Source organism: Solanum lycopersicum, chromosome 2, assembly GCF_036512215.1.
Source record: "Solanum lycopersicum chromosome 2, SLM_r2.1".
Lineage (NCBI taxonomy): Eukaryota > Viridiplantae > Streptophyta > Magnoliopsida > Solanales > Solanaceae > Solanum > Solanum lycopersicum.
In genome coordinates this window covers 60,363,829-60,382,213 of record NC_090801.1, presented here as the reverse complement: position 1 = coordinate 60,382,213, position 18,385 = coordinate 60,363,829, and the positions used below count along the sequence as shown (strand labels likewise).

The window sequence follows — 18,385 nt, the reverse complement described above, 5'->3', positions numbered from 1 at the left end:
TTGCGACCAAAATAGAGCGTTGAAATTGTGGTGTATTTAATTTAATTCACTAGAGGTAGAGGAATCTAAATGCTAAGCGTGCGGGGGGGTATGGTCACCTAAGATTTTCTAACTTTAATTTGTTTTATATTCAAACCTCGATATAAGATTCTTCCCTAATAGTAAATTAAAAATTTAACAAGGATAGGTATGAATGGAAGGTTCATTCATTCTTATAATGAATGTAATCCAAATTGAAAATACTATTTGGTCCCATTCAACTGTGTGTCCATTTATCGTTTCTCTCTTTTTTATTCTGCAAAGCTAAAAACTTACGTCTGGAGTTGTCAAATATCCAGTTCCCCAAATTACATACCAACAGCACACAAAACATGTGAAAATTAGTTTACATTGCTCTAACTAACTAACTACATTTGACAACTCACACAACTTTTGCACACATGTTGATGTTTGTGCAAAGCCAATGAGCCGGTTTATCTGGAATCTCGAACTCATAAACCCAAAATTCTGAATTAGGAGAACAATTAGGAGAACAAAGTGTTGTGTTTGGCGCAAATTACAGGTGAAAATTGATGAAGTAGCAATAGTCTCAGTCTTGATATGTAATGTGGAAACTCTAAAAACCAATCATGTACTTCCTCCTTCCATGCACAAAATGAAATCTTTAAGCAAGAATACCAATGTGGATCACAAATCTTTCATTACTCATCACCCTTTCTTAGTATCATGCCTAATTACTTTGTAGATTATATCTTGGACACTATTGTATTTGCTTACTCTTTATACATAGGCTCTCATTGATCATTCTTTTACTACTACTGTAAGGAAAGATTGGATTTTTAATTTTACATCAAACAGAACTCATGATGAGACAGTGAAAGAACCATTGATGTTTGTCTTTTCATTCTTATTCTTATGTTGATAATATAAAACCAAAAAAACAAAAGAGATTTTGATAGAGAAAAAGAGAGATGCACATTTTTTGCCCTAAAATTCTAATCTTTTTGTACAAAGAAAAACTATTCAACAAAAATAATTATGAGGAAGCCTAAAAACTCACCTTCTTCTTCTTCACCCTCCAAAGCTTCCAATAATCCATTCAAAATCAACACTTTCCAAATTCATATCTCAAAGACTTAATGTTTGCCCTTGTAAAACCTGAATCAAGCTATTAGCATTTCTTCTCACTTTCTCATTATCATCTTGTAATAACCCAACAGAAATCTCAAACACCCCTTCTCTTACAGCCAACACACGCATCCTTTCACTGTAACTACACAGCAAGCTGATAGTCAAAAGACCATATTGCACAGCTCTTGAAGACCCATTTTTCAAGAATTTTATCAAAATATCCAACAACCCACAGTATTTAAACATTTCATAACGACCCTCTTTACATTTTGCTAATAATCCCAATACCTCAACTGATCTTTCTAGGCCTAAATTAGCATTCTTAATTAGTACTGGAACAGCCTGGTTCTGCACGGCCCGAACCCGATTATCCGGGAAAGAGCACAGCGTGTAGAGAGCAGTAGCAGCTTCCTTTCTCTCTCTACCGCTGCCACCCCAAAGCAGCGAAATTAACCCTGGAATTGCATCTGGGTATGCCCCAATGGTTGCCTTATTCACTTCCACCACCGCTAAACTCGTCAAAACCGTGGCCGCCACCGCCCTCGAGTCTCCAGCACCTCTTCGTAAAGAGGAGACCACTTTCCCCACAACCCCTTCTGCCACCAACCCCACTTTGTTATCATCATCCAAGCTCAAATTCAACAACAAATGAAGCGCTTTCTCCTGCAAACCACCCGAGTCATCATCCGAGTTAACGCAATTGAGAAGAGCAGATACAGCGCCCGACTCGGTGAGTTTCCTTCGGATCGCCAAATCACGCTTGGAAAGCTTACTGAGTTGGTCAAGCGAGTGGAGCTTAGAATCCAAATTAGAAGAAGAAGAAGCAATAAGGGTTTGAATAAGGGACTGCGGTTCAGGGTATGTGAGTGGTTTGGGGAAAGAGACGAGGGTATAATTGGAAATGAGACTCCGAAGGGCATGATTAGGGATGAGAGAAACCGGGTCGGAAATGGGTAGCTTGGTAATCGGGCAAGTCCGGTGGCCGGAGTCTACCCACCGTTGGATTGAAGAGCGGTCGAAGGTGTGACCCGACGACAGAATAACCGGGTCGGACATAATTTCAAGGGAAATCGGGCACCGAAAATCGTCCGGGAACTGGGTTGAAGTTGCCATTTCTATTTTTGTGTTCTTTCTGGGAAATGGGTTTCTGTTTTCTCTCTCTAGATTCTCTTTCTATACGTATCTATCTATCTACAGATATAGAAGAGTGTGTGTGTGGAGGTAAGAGAGGGTTTATGAGGTTTAGGTCAAGTAAAAGGTGTACACTTGTGAGGTTGAAGAGCTCAGCTTGTGACATGCATCACTATGTAAAATGACATTATTCTCCTTGAAAATGACATCAATAATAGTAATATATTAACTCACATCATATCTTGAATAATCGTAATACATTATCTCAAAATGGGTAGGTGAAAATAATAATTAGGAAAAAAAACATATAGTAATTTGCTAGATAGTGACAAGTCTGATATTTGCCGTTTGGGACTCTCAAGCTAAATTAATCCAAAAAGATTTGTCGGTCACTTTTTCTCTTAAAAAAGGAAATTGAATCTTATAAGTTATTCCTAAAAATAAACTCAATATCTTTTCATTGGTTAACAAAATTTCAAAAAATCGCAGTTTAATGAAAAGGGGTATTTTTGGAAGTAAAATTTAGTAGGGTGCTATCTTAACGGTCCCCTGATTAATATATCGGTCTGTAGTCACGAGAAAGTGTAACCGTTATGAAAATTATATTCATTTACTGATTTACCCCTAGCGGTGGAAGTGGAACTGTTACAAGTCAACTCACTTAAATATGCAAATTAAATTTTTTATAGAAAGCATTAAAATCCAATAACATAAAAACACGTCAATATAAAGAGTTGAATGTTTCTTTTACCACGTGAATTTCGTGATCCTGCGATGAGAGATTTATAGTATATACGTTCCAAGTTAATTAACTTGATTAATTAATAGTATAAAATATTACTGATAAAATTTTTACTTTTTCTAATCTCAATCCATTTTATCTTTTTCGATCCTTGATATAAGATGCTATTTTCATTCTCACTTAATAAATTATTAATACTTAGCATGCAATAATTTCCAACTATATAAAAGGGTATATACGCCTATTTTCGATAGCTGTGATAATCATAAAAGCAAACGACAAGAATAAATAAGTGAATGGATGTTGGAATTAAGAAAATTGAGAATGACATAGGTTGGTAAATGGGACCTCTTTTAAATTGTAAATTTTCCGTTATGACAAAATTAAAGCCTTCGTGACAACCTCTCATATTTGCCAAATGTCTGGATCGTTTTACAGTATATTCCTATCATCACAACTTAATAAATGTTACTTATAAAATTATTGATCAATTAAATGGTTTTATTTGTCCCACCATACAATAGGTTCTTCGGAAGGGCGTGGAACTTTTTCTAGATTGGTGTTCTAGCCAACTCCTTCGTTATACTTCATCTCTTTTAATTTAACAAGGTAAAATAATAATAATATACTCAGTAAATCTCACAAATGAGGTTTGAAGAGAATAAAACTTGTACAAATTTTATTACTATCACGTGGAGGTAAAAATGTTTTTAAAAGACCCTCGAATCAAGGGTAGCAAATTCAAGTACAAAGGATAAGAAAACATAACAACTAACAAGGGAAGCTGTGCAGATCCTACAAGATAAAATTTAAGAAAGTAAAGAAGCTTTTTAAATCTTGCGGTCTTAAATTACACATGTGAAGAATATACGAAAATAACTTTTAACCTTGTAGCCTTAAATATGCCATCGAAATTAAACATATGTTGAAATGGACTATGAAAGAAAGTAGAAAAAACAAAACAAATTAAAATTGAGAGAGTATCATCAAATATCTGTCACCTCCCACCACAATATCGTCAGACTTCACCCACCAAGAATTAAGTAGATAAACAAGATCACCGCATATTTAAGAGGTCAATTAGGTGAAAGTTTGTTAGTTGAGTCTATTCAGAGTTCAGGTTTTGTTAAACTGTATTATCTACAAATGGTCCTAGTTAGGTTTGATGTTGAGTGATTTAACATATGTTTAATCAGGGCATATTCCTGATAATGTGGTATCCAAAACTTTTCAAAGGAAAGCACTTTAGTGTCTGAATATAACCTAAAACAGATAAAAGCACACACAGTTAACCCATCCAATGGACATACAGTGTCTTGTTTATCTGATCTTAACTTTAATTTCTTATCTTAAGATGGAATAAAGCAAGGTATATACATTATCCATTCATATCTATCTAGGTTAGTATTAATGGAAAAAAGTTCCGTACCTAGCGTGACATACGTCTCCCCCGAAAACAATAACTCTAATTTAGTTATAGCCAGCAAGGTCAAGATACAAGTAACAGAAGATGCATGAACTTTTCTAATTAAATACAGAAAGTAATTTATAGACATCTAGGGCTAGTATGATATGTAAACAAGCAAATAGAACTAAAGTAAGATCATGCAACTGAGTGTTCTCTTTCCAACTATCCTCTTCTATATAGTAATAAATGTGGCACTAATTTAAGCACATTATAGGATATAACCTTTTTCTTCAACCTTCCACTTGCTAATTACATCAGCACCTGCAAGCATCAAGCGAGCAGTACCATGATCTCGTTTCAACCAGTCATTCTTCTAAGGTTCTGCCCTCAATTGGTCAATTGTTTTCCAGTGACAAAACGACCACAATTGGTTCCAGTTATACAGGGATAGATCCATGCTCCACTGCCTCTTTCTTAATCTGCGACGTGCTAGAAGTTCAAATATTTTTAGTGACATTAATCTATGAGCTTCAATGAAAGCCTAGACAAGTCAGCATCAGTACCTCCGTTGACTAAGACTGTTGAGATAAAGCTGCATCATCAATGCATGAAGGTTTTTTCGCATTGTAGTAAAAATATGCTATCATTTGAACCAAGTCATCAGCTGTACGAATTTCTGCACAAATTTATCCGGAGTTGCAAAGTAAACAATCATTCAACATAACAATGAATTTAGCTGAAAAGATTACAATTACTTTATCAAACTAGTGAGGGGATATATAAAGAGTACCTTTTTCCCTGTATAGTATCCTGTTTCCTCGTAAGAACAATATCTGTGGACTTTCTTTGACTTTAAGCGCATAGGCTAGATCCCTCTCAATATTAATGTCAATCTTCACAGTCTACACCAAGTAATTAGGGGAAATGTAAGATAAGAGGGTTTACTAATGCACAATGTAAGGAGAAGTGATTATGTTTCACAAACCCGAGGAGGCAAGCGCTCTTTGGCACTCCAATACACCTTGGCTGCTTTCTCCAGCTCCTTAAGAGCTTTCCAGTTGTCACTAGCCCTGTGCAATTAGCAATTGTCTCAGAGAACATAAAAGACTTGCATATTGCTTATAGAATATATCCTTTAGGACTTCAATTTGTAAACAAAACAAGATCCACTTGCCGATTGTATCTCTCAAAAACAAGTACAATGAGGGGACTGGGATGAAAAGCGAAGCTCTCCCACTCAAGACAATTGATTTCCTTCACCCAGCAATCATCAATCTCCCCCTCCCAATCGATCTCAACTCCATCTTCTCCTATAACATTTTTTATTGGATGCTTGTCAAAATACTCTGATGCTCTAATTCCCCATCCAACGTCTGCATCCAGAGGCCAATTTGGATCCTCCTCCTCAATGATCATTTTCTTTTCTTTCTTATCCCTACTGCTGTCATCTTCATCATCACTACTTTCATCAGACTCAGTGTCATCATCAACCCTATCTTTGAGGATATTCTCGGTATCTTTCATCATATCAGAGTTCTGCTCTCGGATAGAGGCAAATGTCTTTTCTAATGAATCACGAACAAAATCCTCAACTGCAGCTGCTTCGCTCCTGCGACCACGCCTTGGCTTTTTAGGGATTGTTGATGGGAAGATCTTGGCAGAATCTTTGTCTTCGTTATGAGTTACTTTACTTTCCCGGGACCTTATAGCTTTTCTAGACCTTGAACCAGAGTTATTCTTAGGATCAGACACATGTTCCTCTTCAGACTTTTTTGAAGTGGCAAAGCAAGTCAAACGTTTCAAAGGAGGCGGCAATAGGAAGTTAGAAAAAGAGCAAGAACTACAATGTTGCCCTGCTTTGAGTGCAGAGAGTGATGAAATAGCACAAAAGTTAAGATTTAATGCAGAATGGATGACCATCTTCCCTCGCTTAACTACTTCGCCTGGAAAATCAAAATCTCTATTAGGGATAACTCCTAATATAAAAAACCTGTCGATAACACCAATCAAAATTAAGAACAGATTTTATCAAACTCCTTTCTACAAAACACAAAATAGAAAACATCCACTCCATATTCTTATGTACATAACTAAAAGACAAACAGAAAAAGACTAGCATAACATTCAAAATGTAGTTAAACAAAGTCAACTGTAGAAGCCATAACATTGATGTTGAATTGTTGAGCACAGTACTACTAGCCCACTTTTACAAAAATGTATTGAACTAAGTCAGCATTGTCACCCACCGACACTAAATAGTAGTATAGATGGTGGTACTCCACATGGACTGGCTTAACATCCTAAGTCTGCTTCTGGCTACAGTTAAAAGGTTACCTATTTTGAAGCATAGAGGATAAAAGTCTAATGAGCAAATAATCAAACAGGTTGTGTGCATAAGTTACCAGACTGTCGATACAGTACAAGTGCAACCAACAGTGCATTAATTATGTTTATAACTTGATGATTACAACAATGGCAAACAGCAGAGCTAAAGGTTAGTGAATCATAGAATCAAAGTTTATAGCAATAATAAATAATCCGTTCGCAAGTACTTTGTTACCTTTCTTAAAAATACAACAAAGGACTACCTGAGAATGAAGAAGCTAAATCTCAAGTTCCGTTTGTCCAGTCCCTACTTGTTCTAATCCTATAAGAAATATTTCAACTTTATTTTGAAGGATGGGAGGGCAGAGCAAATGAATAAAAACAACAGCCAATATTTATTTTAAGTTGAAACTTCATAAAAAATATTAAATATTTTTAATGACATGAGGCGAAAATATTTCTAAACTTTATCCAAATGAATACCATAACCCAATATTGTCTCGTAAAACACCTACCTTTGCTCCAAACTTAGGTTTATTTTTTATTTTACTTGAGAGGGGAAAAAATTGTTTAGGGTGATTTCTAGCCTAGCTTTTATTGGTCTTTGGCCTAGAATATTTTTGGGATATTTAATGAAAGTTGAGTAATTAGTTTTATTATATAGCTAAGTTGGTATTTTGACAATTATATTTTAAAGGGAAAAGGGTCAAATATACCCCTAAACTATTAGAAAAGGTTTAGATATACCCTCCATTTAAAGTTTGGTTCACTGATACCTCTTTTGGTCCAAATATGTTCTTAAGTTTGGCCGCTAGGCTAATGGAGAGGGTTGAAAATTCTGGGGTGATAAAAATATCGTAGGTGATTTTTTTTATTTGTCCTTTGTTGGATAAAGCTATTAACGCAATACCTATATTTGGTAGAAAATAACGTCTCTGTGAAATTTAATTGAATTATAGTATGCAAACTAACTTGATAAGAAGAAAAGTTTAACATTGACAAATGAAGTGAAACATTACATATGAATATGATGAATCAGGAATAGTAGTACAGTATCACTTAAGGTGGACAGTATTATTTTGTTATTGATGAGCTTTATGTAACAATTGTTGAGCCACAAGTAACAAGTCAGGACTCAATCTAAACATCAAAATACAAAATTCAATCTTATCAAGAGCTCCATCACCATTCATATCTCCTTCTCTAATCATGTTCTTCAATTCTTCATCACTAAAATCTTGCAATCCCATCAGCTTAGAGTTCCTCTTTAAGCTATCAATTGTGATCACGCCTTTCTCACCATCCATTAACATCCGATAACCTTTGCATAGCTCGTTGATCAGTCCCTCTCCGCATAGCTTTATCGCCATAATTGGCAGAAAATCTTGAAACTCTATATGTACCATCTTTGTTTTACCTGTAGTTCAACTTCTATCACAAATATTGCTTGTTAATGACATAAATTAAAGTGTGATTCATAAGGAAGTTTTCTATGTCCCGTTTTCTAGACTAGTCAGACGAGCTTACGGACTTGTCTATTATTTTCTTAGAACTTGCCTTGCTTGTTGGAAATTTTGTTTTTGGACCAAGTCAGCCTTTTCATTCGTCAAAATGCCTTACAATGGATTTTCAAGGAAACTAATGATGCTCGGTTGGTGCTAAGGAATTCATCTTTCAATTTTATTTTATTTTCACTCAATTATGATAGCAAAGGTGAACCGTCACTTTGTTTATTAAATTCTTGTACTATTATTTTTTCTTCTCCGAAGATGATAAAAATCCTTTATGTTTGAAATTTGAATAGAATATGTGGTCAAACCACGGCTTTGCCCTTTTATGTTTGTATTAACAATATAATTATGATTAGTTTGTTAGTTATGTTAGTTAGAGTGTTAGTTGGATGTCACATCAAGTTAGTTAGATTTTTGAAAGTTAGTTAGTCACACATTTTGTATTTCATATCTTTTGTATTTGTTGGATATGTGATTACAATTCTCTTGTATATAAATGAGAATCAATACATGAAGATAGTAGTTTTGCATCTTCTACAATTCAACACATACGATGCCTCCTCCTCCTCCTTCTTCTTCTTCTTCTTCTTCCTAAATCGATTATTATGGTTCCTTTCTGTTTTGGTGTAAATCACCATTATTGATCAGTTTAATATGGTATCAGAGCAAGGCTGTTCTTGCTACTTTTGATTTGAATTTGTTGTTGATTCTTCTTGTTTAATTGTTTTTCCTGTGATCCAGTCGATCCTTCATCATGACAAGACCTGAAAGTGCTCCTTCAGCACAAGGAACCTCTGTTAATGATGATGCACACAACACTCTCTACATACACCCTTCGGATAGCCCTGGTATGGTGTTGGTACCAACTCAATTCGATGGAACAGGATATAGATCCTGGAGAAGGGGAGTTATGCGAGCTTTGTCAGTAAAGAACAAGTTTGGATTCATTGATGGTAGTTGTGTTAAACCAACTGCAAGCTCAAATCAGTTGCATCAATGGCAGAGATGCGATGACATGGTGACTTCCTGGATTTTAAACTCTCTTACTAAGGAAATTGCAGATAGTGTAGAGTATGTTAGTGATTCAGTGGAACTTTGGAAGGAACTTGAAGATAGATATGACCAAACAAATGGAGCAAAGCTGTATCAAATTCAAAAAGAGATTAATGATCTCACACAGGGAAATTTGGATATAACAGTCTACTACAACAGGATGAAAAAGCTTTGGGAAGAATTGAGCACTTTGAATGTAAAAAATCAGTGCTCTTGTGCTTGTAGTTGTGGAGCCAAAGATGGATTATACAAAGCAGAACAAGACAGACGCTTGATACAAATCTTAATGGGGATGAATGAGGTGTATACTGTGATAAGAGGCAACATTCTTATGATGAATCCTCTTCCAACAATGGCACAAGCCTTTTCCTAGATGATTCAAGAGGAGAAACAAAGGGAGTTTAAACCTGCTAATCAAACCCCTATGGAATCGATTTCCTTGAATGTGAACTCTTCTAACAATAGTGGAAAGGGATCAACAAGAAGAAACTACAAAACATCATTCTCTAGTGAAAACTGCTCTGGCAATACAAGTAACAACAATTATGGAGGATCCAACCATTTTTCAGCTAACAGTAACAATAGAAGTGCTATGGTTTGTAGTTATTGCAAAAAGACAGGACATGTCAGGGAGAGATGCTATAAGTTGATTGGATATCCTAGCCAGACTAATAGGAACAATGGACCTCATGCAAGGCAGAACAGTAATAATGAATATAGAGGAAGGAGAGTTGTAGCCAATGTTCATGGATCATCTGATAATGTGGCATCTGCACAAAGAGAAGAATGCATGCAGAATAATCAGAATCAAATGGTTACATTCACTAAAGATCAATATGATAACATGATGAAACTTTTGCAGAATTTTTGAGTTGAAGGAACTGATTTGAACAACTCAAACATGGAAGCTGGTTCTGTGAACTTTGCAGGTACTATAATATGTTCTTCATCTATTGATTTTGGCAATCCTTCATGTGAATGTTTTAAATCAAGTGCTGACCTATGGATCATTGATTCGGGAGCATCAAACCATATAACCTTTAACAAATCTTCTCTTACCAATGTTCAAACCATGTCTTACCCTATGCTTGTCTCTTTACCCAATGGATACAAAGTCAAGGTGATAGAATTTGGAGATGTAGTAATCACATCTGGAATTGTTTTACACAATGTGCTATATGTGCCTTCTTTTAAATACAATCTGGTGTCAGTTCACTCATTAACTCTTTCAATGAGAAGTGTTGTCCTGTTTACTAGTGTTTCTTATTTACTGCAGGCCCCTTCAGTGAAGAGGCCTCAGGTGCTTGGTAGTTTCAGAGAAGGACTCTATTTTCTTTGTTCAAGATGTCTGAAGAACCCTGCTAACTTCACCACATGCTGTTGCATATCTCACAACAATCACAATTCTTCTTTGTCTAGCAATAATGGTCAAGCCACAAACAAAACTTTACATGATAACAACAAATGTAATAGTCATACTGTCTGTTCTTCTACTTCTGATACTATATCTACTAAACATAGTGTAGACCTATTGTGGCATAATAGACTTGGCCATGTGCCTTTTGTGAAAATGAGGAAAATATCTACCATCCCAGCCAATTTCTCAAACAAGCAACCTTTTATGTGTACAATCTGTCCTATGGCAAGACAAGAAAGATTGCCTTTTAGCCAAAGTGTTACACACTCTAATTCCATTTTTGAGCTTATTCATGTTGATATATGGGGTCCTTATAATACACATACACATGATAATTACAGATATTTTATCACCATAGTAGATGATTTTAGTAGATCAACTCGGACTCATCTGTTAAGCACCAAGAGCAATGCCTTACAAGTTCTCAAAAACTTTGTAAATATGATAGAGAATCAATTTCAAACCACAGTCAAAACTGTTAGATCAGATAATGGACTTGAGTTTAATAACAATGAAACCAAATCCTTCTTTCAATCCAAAGGTATAATTCATCAAAAGAGCTGTCCATATACACCTCAACAAAACAGTATAGTGGAAAGAAAACATAAGTACTTGTTAGAGACAGCAAGAGCCCTTCTATTTCAATCAAAACTTCCCATAAAATACTGGGGGGAATGTATACTTACAACAACACATCTTATAAACAGATTTCCTTCAGTCTATTTGAAGAACAAATGTCCTTATGAAATCCTATACAAAACAAAACCAGACTACAACAAACTTAGATCTTTTGGTTGTTTGTGCTACCCAACATTACCCAAAGTTCAGAGGGATAAACTACAACCTAGAACCACTCCTCATGTGTTTGTAGGTTACCCCTTTGGAACAAAAGGATACAAAGTAATGAGTCTTGCCACAAAAAGGATACATGTGTCTAGGGATGTAGTGTTCCATGAACATCTATTCCCTTTTACATTAACTTCAGATAAATGTGTTTTTCCTTCTATTCGTAGTACAGAATCTACATATAACAGGACTGTTTCTTTAGATATTTTTGATGATTGTATTGATTCAATGCTTGATAGCACTTTGGTAAATCAAAATACAGATGTGCTTCCTACTTTTCCAACCTTATCACCTAGTTCCCCATATCATAACAGAAATCAATCACATTCTCCCCCCACATTACCACACAGAAGATCACAAAGAGAAAGCAAGATTCCTTCACATTTGAAAGATTACATCTACTCAGTTCCTACCCTAAAGACTCATATTCCTACCACACAGTCCATTCCCATTGATAAAAACTTCTCTTTGAATACCATGTTCACTAAACACCATCACATTACTCCCAATGATATTGCATCTAATAGTCAAGCACTGGTTCAAAACATTTGCCATGATAGTGAGCCTTTATCTTATGAAGAGGCAGCCTTAAGTTCTGCATGGCAAAATGCCATGGTGCAAGAGTTTGATGCACTTTATGCAAATAATACTTGGAATCTTGTAAAGTTACCTGCAGGAAAACAGGCAGTTGGATGTAGATGGGTGTATAAAGTAAAGCACAAGTCTGATGGCAACATTGAAAGGTTTAAAGCAAGACTAGTAGTTAAGGGCTATACTCAACAGGCTGGTGTGGATTATACAGAGACCTATTCTCCAGTGGTTAAAATGACCACTGTAAGAACCTTAATTGCTTGTGCTGTTAAAAGGGGTTGGGAGATGTCTCAGCTTGATGTGAACAATGCCTTCCTTCATGGTGATCTCCATGAAGAAGTATACATGAAACTACCACAAGGGCTTGCTGTGGATGACTTGAACTTAGTGTGCAAGCTAAACAAGTCTCTTTATGGTTTGAAACAGGCTAGTCGACAATGGTATGCCAAGTTAACTGAAGCTCTATCACTCAGAGGATATGTACATTCTCATCATGATTACTCACTTTTCCATAGAAAGGTTGGTGCCTTAGTTGTCTTTGTTGCCGTCTATGTTGATGATATTATTCTCACAGGAACAGACACTGCTGAGATTACACAGTTAAAGGCCTACTTGGATGATACTTTTAAGATTAAAGATCTTGGTCGATTGCATTACTTTCTAGGGATGGAGATACTTGACATACCAGGAGGGGTACTTGTCTCCCAAAGAAAGTTTGTATTGGATTTACTAAAAATAATATGATTGTTATAGTCAGAGTTCACTTACATCTCCTCTTGATCCAAACATCAAACTAAGGGCCAAAGAAGGAACTCCATTACCTGATCCTACATACTACAGAAAACTAGTAGGAAAATTGAATTTCCTTACTAACACTAGACTGGATATAGCATTCAGTGTTCAACACTTGAGCCAATTTATGCAAGATCCCAGAACTTCACATCTACAGGCAGCATTTCATCTTCTTAGGTACTTGAAACAGGATCCAACTCTAGGCCTTCATCTTTCCAAAGATTCTGATTGCTCAATCAGAGCATATTGTGATTCAGACTGGGCATCCTGTCCAGACTCAAGAAGAGCAGTTAGTGGATATTTGGTTCTACTTGAGAACAGCCCAATCAGCTGTAAATCAAAGAAACAAGAAACCATTTCATTGTCTTCTGCAGAAGCAGAATATAGATCCATCAGGAAGGTAGTAGGTGAGCTGGTTTGGCTTCACAGGTTGACAAAGGAGTTAACTATATCTGATTCTTCACCTATTCCTGTCTTTTGTGATAATCAGTCTGCCATCCACATAGCTCACAATCCTGTTTTCCATGAGAGAACCAAGCATATTGAAGTCGATTGTCACTTTGTACGCAGCAAACTTCAGGAGGGGCTCATTTCACTACATCACATCTCTACCACTGAGCAGCTAGCAGATATACTCACAAAGGCACTTACTGGAGTAAAAACATTCAGCATTACTCAACAAGTTGGCTGTAAGATCATCACTGCCAACTTGAGGAGGGGTATTAACAATATAATTATGATTAGTTTGTTAGTTATGTTAGTTAGAGTGTTAGTTGGATGTCACATCAAGTTAGTTAGATTTTTGAAAGTTAGTTAGTCACACATTTTGTATTTCATATCTTTTGTATTTGTTGGATATGTGATTACAATTCTCTTGTATATAAATGAGAATCAATACATGAAGATAGTAGTTTTGCATCTTCTACAATTCAACACATAACTCCTTCTTCTTCTTCTTCTTCCTAAATCGATTGTTATGGTTCCTTTCTGTTTTGGTGTAAATCACCATTTGTTGATCAGTTTAATAGTTTGAATACCATCTTCTACCAATAAGAAGCTTATTTTTTCTTTTCACAAAAAAAAAAAAAAAAAGGTTCTTGTTTCCTCTTCTACAAAATAGTATAACCAAACAAAAGTCCTATTTCATAAGTTGGTTATTTCGGTACCAAAATTTCCAGCCATTATTGCAGCAAGTATCTAGAAGGAGCATTCAAAGGGAATGGCTGGAACTCTTAGTTAGTTATTTCTAATAAATCAGAATTCTCAACACAAATACTTGAGTACTGTATAATCAATTATAGTCTAATTACAACTGCAACTTTAAAACTATTGAATTGCAATGGAAAATACTGATATAAGTTATAACAAGTAATCAAGTCATGTAATTCCTACTCAGAAAATCTTTTGTTGGGCTGAGTACCTCTTCGTTGTTAAACCTTAGGCCCAACATCTTAGCCAGCCTCTGCCCAGATAAGCATTATCTGAGCTATCCGTGTTCACAACATTCTCAGTACTTATTTTTTAGTGGAATGATTGCATGCACTACTACAGTTTGATGTCATTTTCATCAATCAGATATTTTCAAATATATTGACTAGGGTGTTTGATTGATTGGTTGGTGATGTTAATGTTTTGGTAGAATTTTCAAAGACTAATTTTCTTTTTCCTTCTTCTCTGAGATGATTACATATGATATATTTATGGACACTTGAATGTTTGTTTGATTGTTAATTCACCTTTTCCCTCGACCTGTCAATACTTTTTCAAGAAAAGGTATTTTGGGAATGAAGATATTATTGGTTGGTTTAGTTCTCTTGCTTTCTTTAGTTAGGTGCAATAATACGCGTTCAGACAACTTGTTGCCTGGACAAATCCTTTCCTTCTCTGCAGCAAATACTTTAGTGTCCAAACAAGGGAAGTTTGAACTCGGTTTCTTCTGTCCAGGTGATTGTGAGAAGCTTTTTATTGGTATATGGTATACAAACATAAAGCCCAACACCGTGGTTTGGGTAGCAAATAGGGACAGCCCCATCTGCCCTCCCTTCAATAATTCTCACCTAGAGCTCTCTGATGGAAATCTAGGAATCTTTAATGCACTTAAACAAAGAGTCTGGGACTCTAATTTATCCACAGCAGATGTCAATAGGGCAGTACTTCTTGATTCTGGAAATTTCATTTTGACTAATGGCATTGAAATACAGTGGCAGAGCTTTGATTATCCTACAGATACATGGCTGCCTGGTGCAAGGATTGGATTTGATAAGTCCAAGAACACACTCCAGAAACTTACTTCTTGGACGAATACGAATGATACAGCTTCAGGACACTTCTCTTTGGAATTAGACCCTAATCAAAATGGTGAGTTAGTCATGCTACGTAACCTCGTGAAAATGTGGATCTGGTGGCCTTTGAATCTCGTGGAATCCAACTTCAGTTATAATCCAACAGAACATAGTGCATTTATTACTTACAATGTCTTCAATGAATCTGTCGTTTCTCGAATTGTCCTAGATCATAGCGGGTTAATGAGGGAACTCTTCTGGTCTAATGAGCATCAGAATTGGATGCTTATGCGGTCTGTACCTATTGATATGTGTGACACAATGAATTTATGTGGTGCTTTTGGAATTTGTGATATAAATACCAGTCCAACCTGTGGATGTTTACAAGGTTATGAACCCAAGTTTCCATTAGGTTGGGATACTAATGATTATTCTGGTGGGTGTGTGAGAATAACTCCGCTGCAGTGTGGCAGCAATAACAATGGTTTTGTTCATATGCAAAATGTAGAACTTCCTGCATCATCTGAATCAGTGCAAGTGGGGAATGATCGGATCTGTGAATATATATGTTCATCCAATTGCTCATGCAAGGCTTATGCTTACAGCAATAGTGGAGTGTGCTTATTATGGAATGATGATCTTATCAATCTGAGAAGATTGTCTGGTAATTCAAGTCAAGCAGTGTTAAACATAAAAGTTTTTGAGCGTTCAAACAAAGGTTAGGTGCTTCTAAACTGCATCTTGTTCTAATTGTGCTTACTTAAAACTGACATTATGTTCTTTTTCTCCTCTCCCCATCTATCTCATTGCTCAGGCAATAAAAAGTCATTGTTTGTAGTGCTAGTAGCATCCATCACTTCAGCAATTTTTGTCTGTGGTACATGCTGTTACTTTCTTTGGAGACGAAAGCTCAAGAAAAAAGGTACTTCTTTATATTTCCAATAGTTATTCCAGCGCTTCATGAATGTTAATGTGGCCTACATTGGTTGAGGCCATGAGGGTATAGGCTCTTGTCTCCTTATATTGTCTTGGCTATCCTCACCTAATGAACTAGCTTTCAATCGAGATTGACATTTTCTTGACAATGAATATATGTGGGATGCCAATAAGCGAACCTAGTCCTTCTGGATTTATTATTGAACTGCTGGAACTCGGGCAGTCTTCGTGTGACATTCTATTTCTTACTAGCAGCAATTTGTCTGGCTTAACTGTGTTCTCACTGTCAATACAATCATGGATTAGATTATAAGTTAAAATTACTGATGTACAGCTTCATCTATAGACTTCATGTTTCAATTGCCTTTTCAGGGATTTTGAGAAAGATGAAGTTCAGGGAAATGTTACTTTCTGACTCAGCAACTAACATGTCAAAACCTGCAACTTCCATTGGAAAGAGACAAGAAAAGAAAGGTGACATTGAACTGAAGTTCTTTGAATTACATGACTTGAAAGCCGCGACAAACAATTTTTCCCCTGATAATAAGCTTGGAGAAGGAGGTTTTGGGCCTGTTTTTAAGGTATTGTTACTACAACCTGAATACCTGATACACGAATATGCGCTCACACCTAAAGAAAATGGAAAGAAATCCCTCCAGAAATTGCCAGATAGTATATATCCTGATTTTAGTTAATATCTTTGCTGGCCGTACTTATGTTTTGACGGTGTGACAATCGGTTTTTTGCAATTTCTAGGGTCAATTGCCAGATGGGCAGCAAATAGCTGTGAAAAGGCTATCAACTCAATCAAGGCAAGGCATAAGTGAATTCAAAACTGAGGCCCTTCTCATTGCAAAACTCCAACATAGAAACCTCGTTAGGTTCCTTGGCTGCTGTGTAGAAGAGGAGGAAAAAATGTTGATATATGAATATATGCCAAATAAAAGTCTAGACTATTTCATATTCGGTATGATAATTTACTACTATGTGTTTATGTGTTAACCCTTTTCTCCTGTCAAATGTGTGCTTACTGGATAAATTTGATATGTACAACTTAGACGAGAGCAGGAGGTCTTTGCTTGATTGGAAAAAGAGGCATGAGATCATTATTGGTATAGCTAGAGGGATACTCTATCTGCATCAGGACTCAAGATTGAGAGTAATCCACCGTGATCTGAAAGCCAGCAACATTCTTTTAGATGAAGATATGAACCCCAAGATATCAGATTTTGGTACAGCAAGAATATTTAGCGCAAACCAAGATGAAGCAAATACTCTTAGAATAGTTGGCACATAGTAAGCAAGCAAATACTGAAAGGTCTTTTCCCATACTACTTACCAATATTTTGCCTACTCACTATAGCTCCTTTTCTATGCAGTGGCTATATGTCCCCTGAATATGCTCTAGCTGGTCTCTTCTCAGTAAAATCTGATGTCTTTAGCTTTGGTGTCATATTATTGGAGATCATCAGTGGAAAAAAGAACAGAATCTCTTATAATAGTGATTCCCCTCCAAATTTAATACGACAGGTAAGTTGTGAAATGCAAATGTTTGAATCTTTCTTTGATTAAGAATCAAATTTATCCATTTAAATGAACTACTGATTCAGGCCTGGGAGCTTTGGAATGATGGCAAGGCCTTCATGCTGATAGATCCAACTATAGTTGATTCTTGCCCCGGTGAGGAAGCACTACGCTGTATTCAAGTAGGGCTATTGTGTTTGCAAGTGAATGCAGGGGACAGACCAACCATGTCATCAGTTCTATTCATGCTAAGTAATGAAGCAACGGTTCCCTCCCCGAAGCAGCCATTGATTACCCCCAACTCTGAATCGGGTACCACAGAAACAACACCATCTTCGATCAATGAGGTGACTATTACTACACCTGATGGTCGTTAGTCAGCTGATTATGATACATCAGTCATCAGGCAATCTGTTCAAGTGTGGGAGGGTTACTGACCCGTCCATTTACTAGCTCAATGAATTGGGTTGATATGCTGTCCAAATTGATTCTGGAGAGATTGTCACAAGACATTTTCTAATTTGATATGTCACATGTTATATATATTGTTAGGATAAACAAAACAATAATTTTTAGCTACTTAAAATTCATAAAAGAACAAATAAAATAGCTAAATCTTAATAAGAATTGAATGAATTGAGTTACAACAATCTTGTTTCACTGAATTTTTGGCTGTGGTATAAATAATTGCTAACG

At 36.1% G+C, this 18,385-nt stretch overlaps 3 protein-coding genes across 12 annotated transcripts; 1 reads left to right on the top strand and 2 right to left on the bottom strand.

Annotated features, from left to right (window-relative positions):
- Positions 1–870: 870 nt before the first annotated feature.
- On the bottom strand, positions 871–2,244 carry LOC101243851 (U-box domain-containing protein 8). Its single transcript, XM_004232717.5, has one exon. It carries the CDS (start codon positions 2,242–2,244, stop codon positions 1,129–1,131), a length of 1,116 nt encoding a protein of 371 aa, XP_004232765.1. The 3' UTR covers positions 871–1,128.
- Positions 871–7,364, bottom strand: LOC101244147 (thioredoxin-like fold domain-containing protein MRL7, chloroplastic). Of its 9 annotated transcripts, XM_019212343.3 has the most exons (7): positions 7,253–7,319; positions 7,001–7,059; positions 5,587–6,355; positions 5,398–5,482; positions 5,203–5,314; positions 4,976–5,088; positions 4,451–4,901 (listed from the first exon to the last, which is right to left on the bottom strand). In XM_019212343.3, the coding sequence occupies exons 3-6, from the start codon at positions 6,330–6,332 to the stop codon at positions 4,985–4,987; spliced, it is 1,047 nt and encodes a 348-aa protein (XP_019067888.1). In that variant the 5' UTR covers positions 6,333–6,355; positions 7,001–7,059; positions 7,253–7,319; the 3' UTR covers positions 4,451–4,901; positions 4,976–4,984. The 9 variants fall into 9 exon arrangements, with proteins under 9 accessions (XP_010316634.1, XP_019067888.1, XP_010316633.1 ...); XM_010318332.4 differs by lacking the exon at positions 7,253–7,319 and having other exon boundaries at positions 871–4,891; positions 7,001–7,210; XM_010318331.4 differs by lacking the exon at positions 7,001–7,059 and having other exon boundaries at positions 7,253–7,364.
- Positions 6,870–18,339, top strand: LOC101262282 (G-type lectin S-receptor-like serine/threonine-protein kinase At1g11330). 2 transcript variants are annotated; one of them, XM_026029416.2, is made up of 8 exons: positions 6,870–6,906; positions 14,892–15,947; positions 16,044–16,151; positions 16,538–16,746; positions 16,922–17,132; positions 17,224–17,461; positions 17,545–17,695; positions 17,776–18,339. In XM_026029416.2, exons 1-8 carry the CDS (start codon positions 6,873–6,875, stop codon positions 18,064–18,066), a joined length of 2,298 nt encoding a protein of 765 aa, XP_025885201.1. In that variant the 5' UTR covers positions 6,870–6,872; the 3' UTR covers positions 18,067–18,339. The 2 variants fall into 2 exon arrangements, with proteins under 2 accessions (XP_025885201.1, XP_019067887.1); XM_019212342.3 differs by lacking the exon at positions 6,870–6,906 and having other exon boundaries at positions 13,857–15,947.
- Positions 18,340–18,385: the final 46 nt, after the last annotated feature.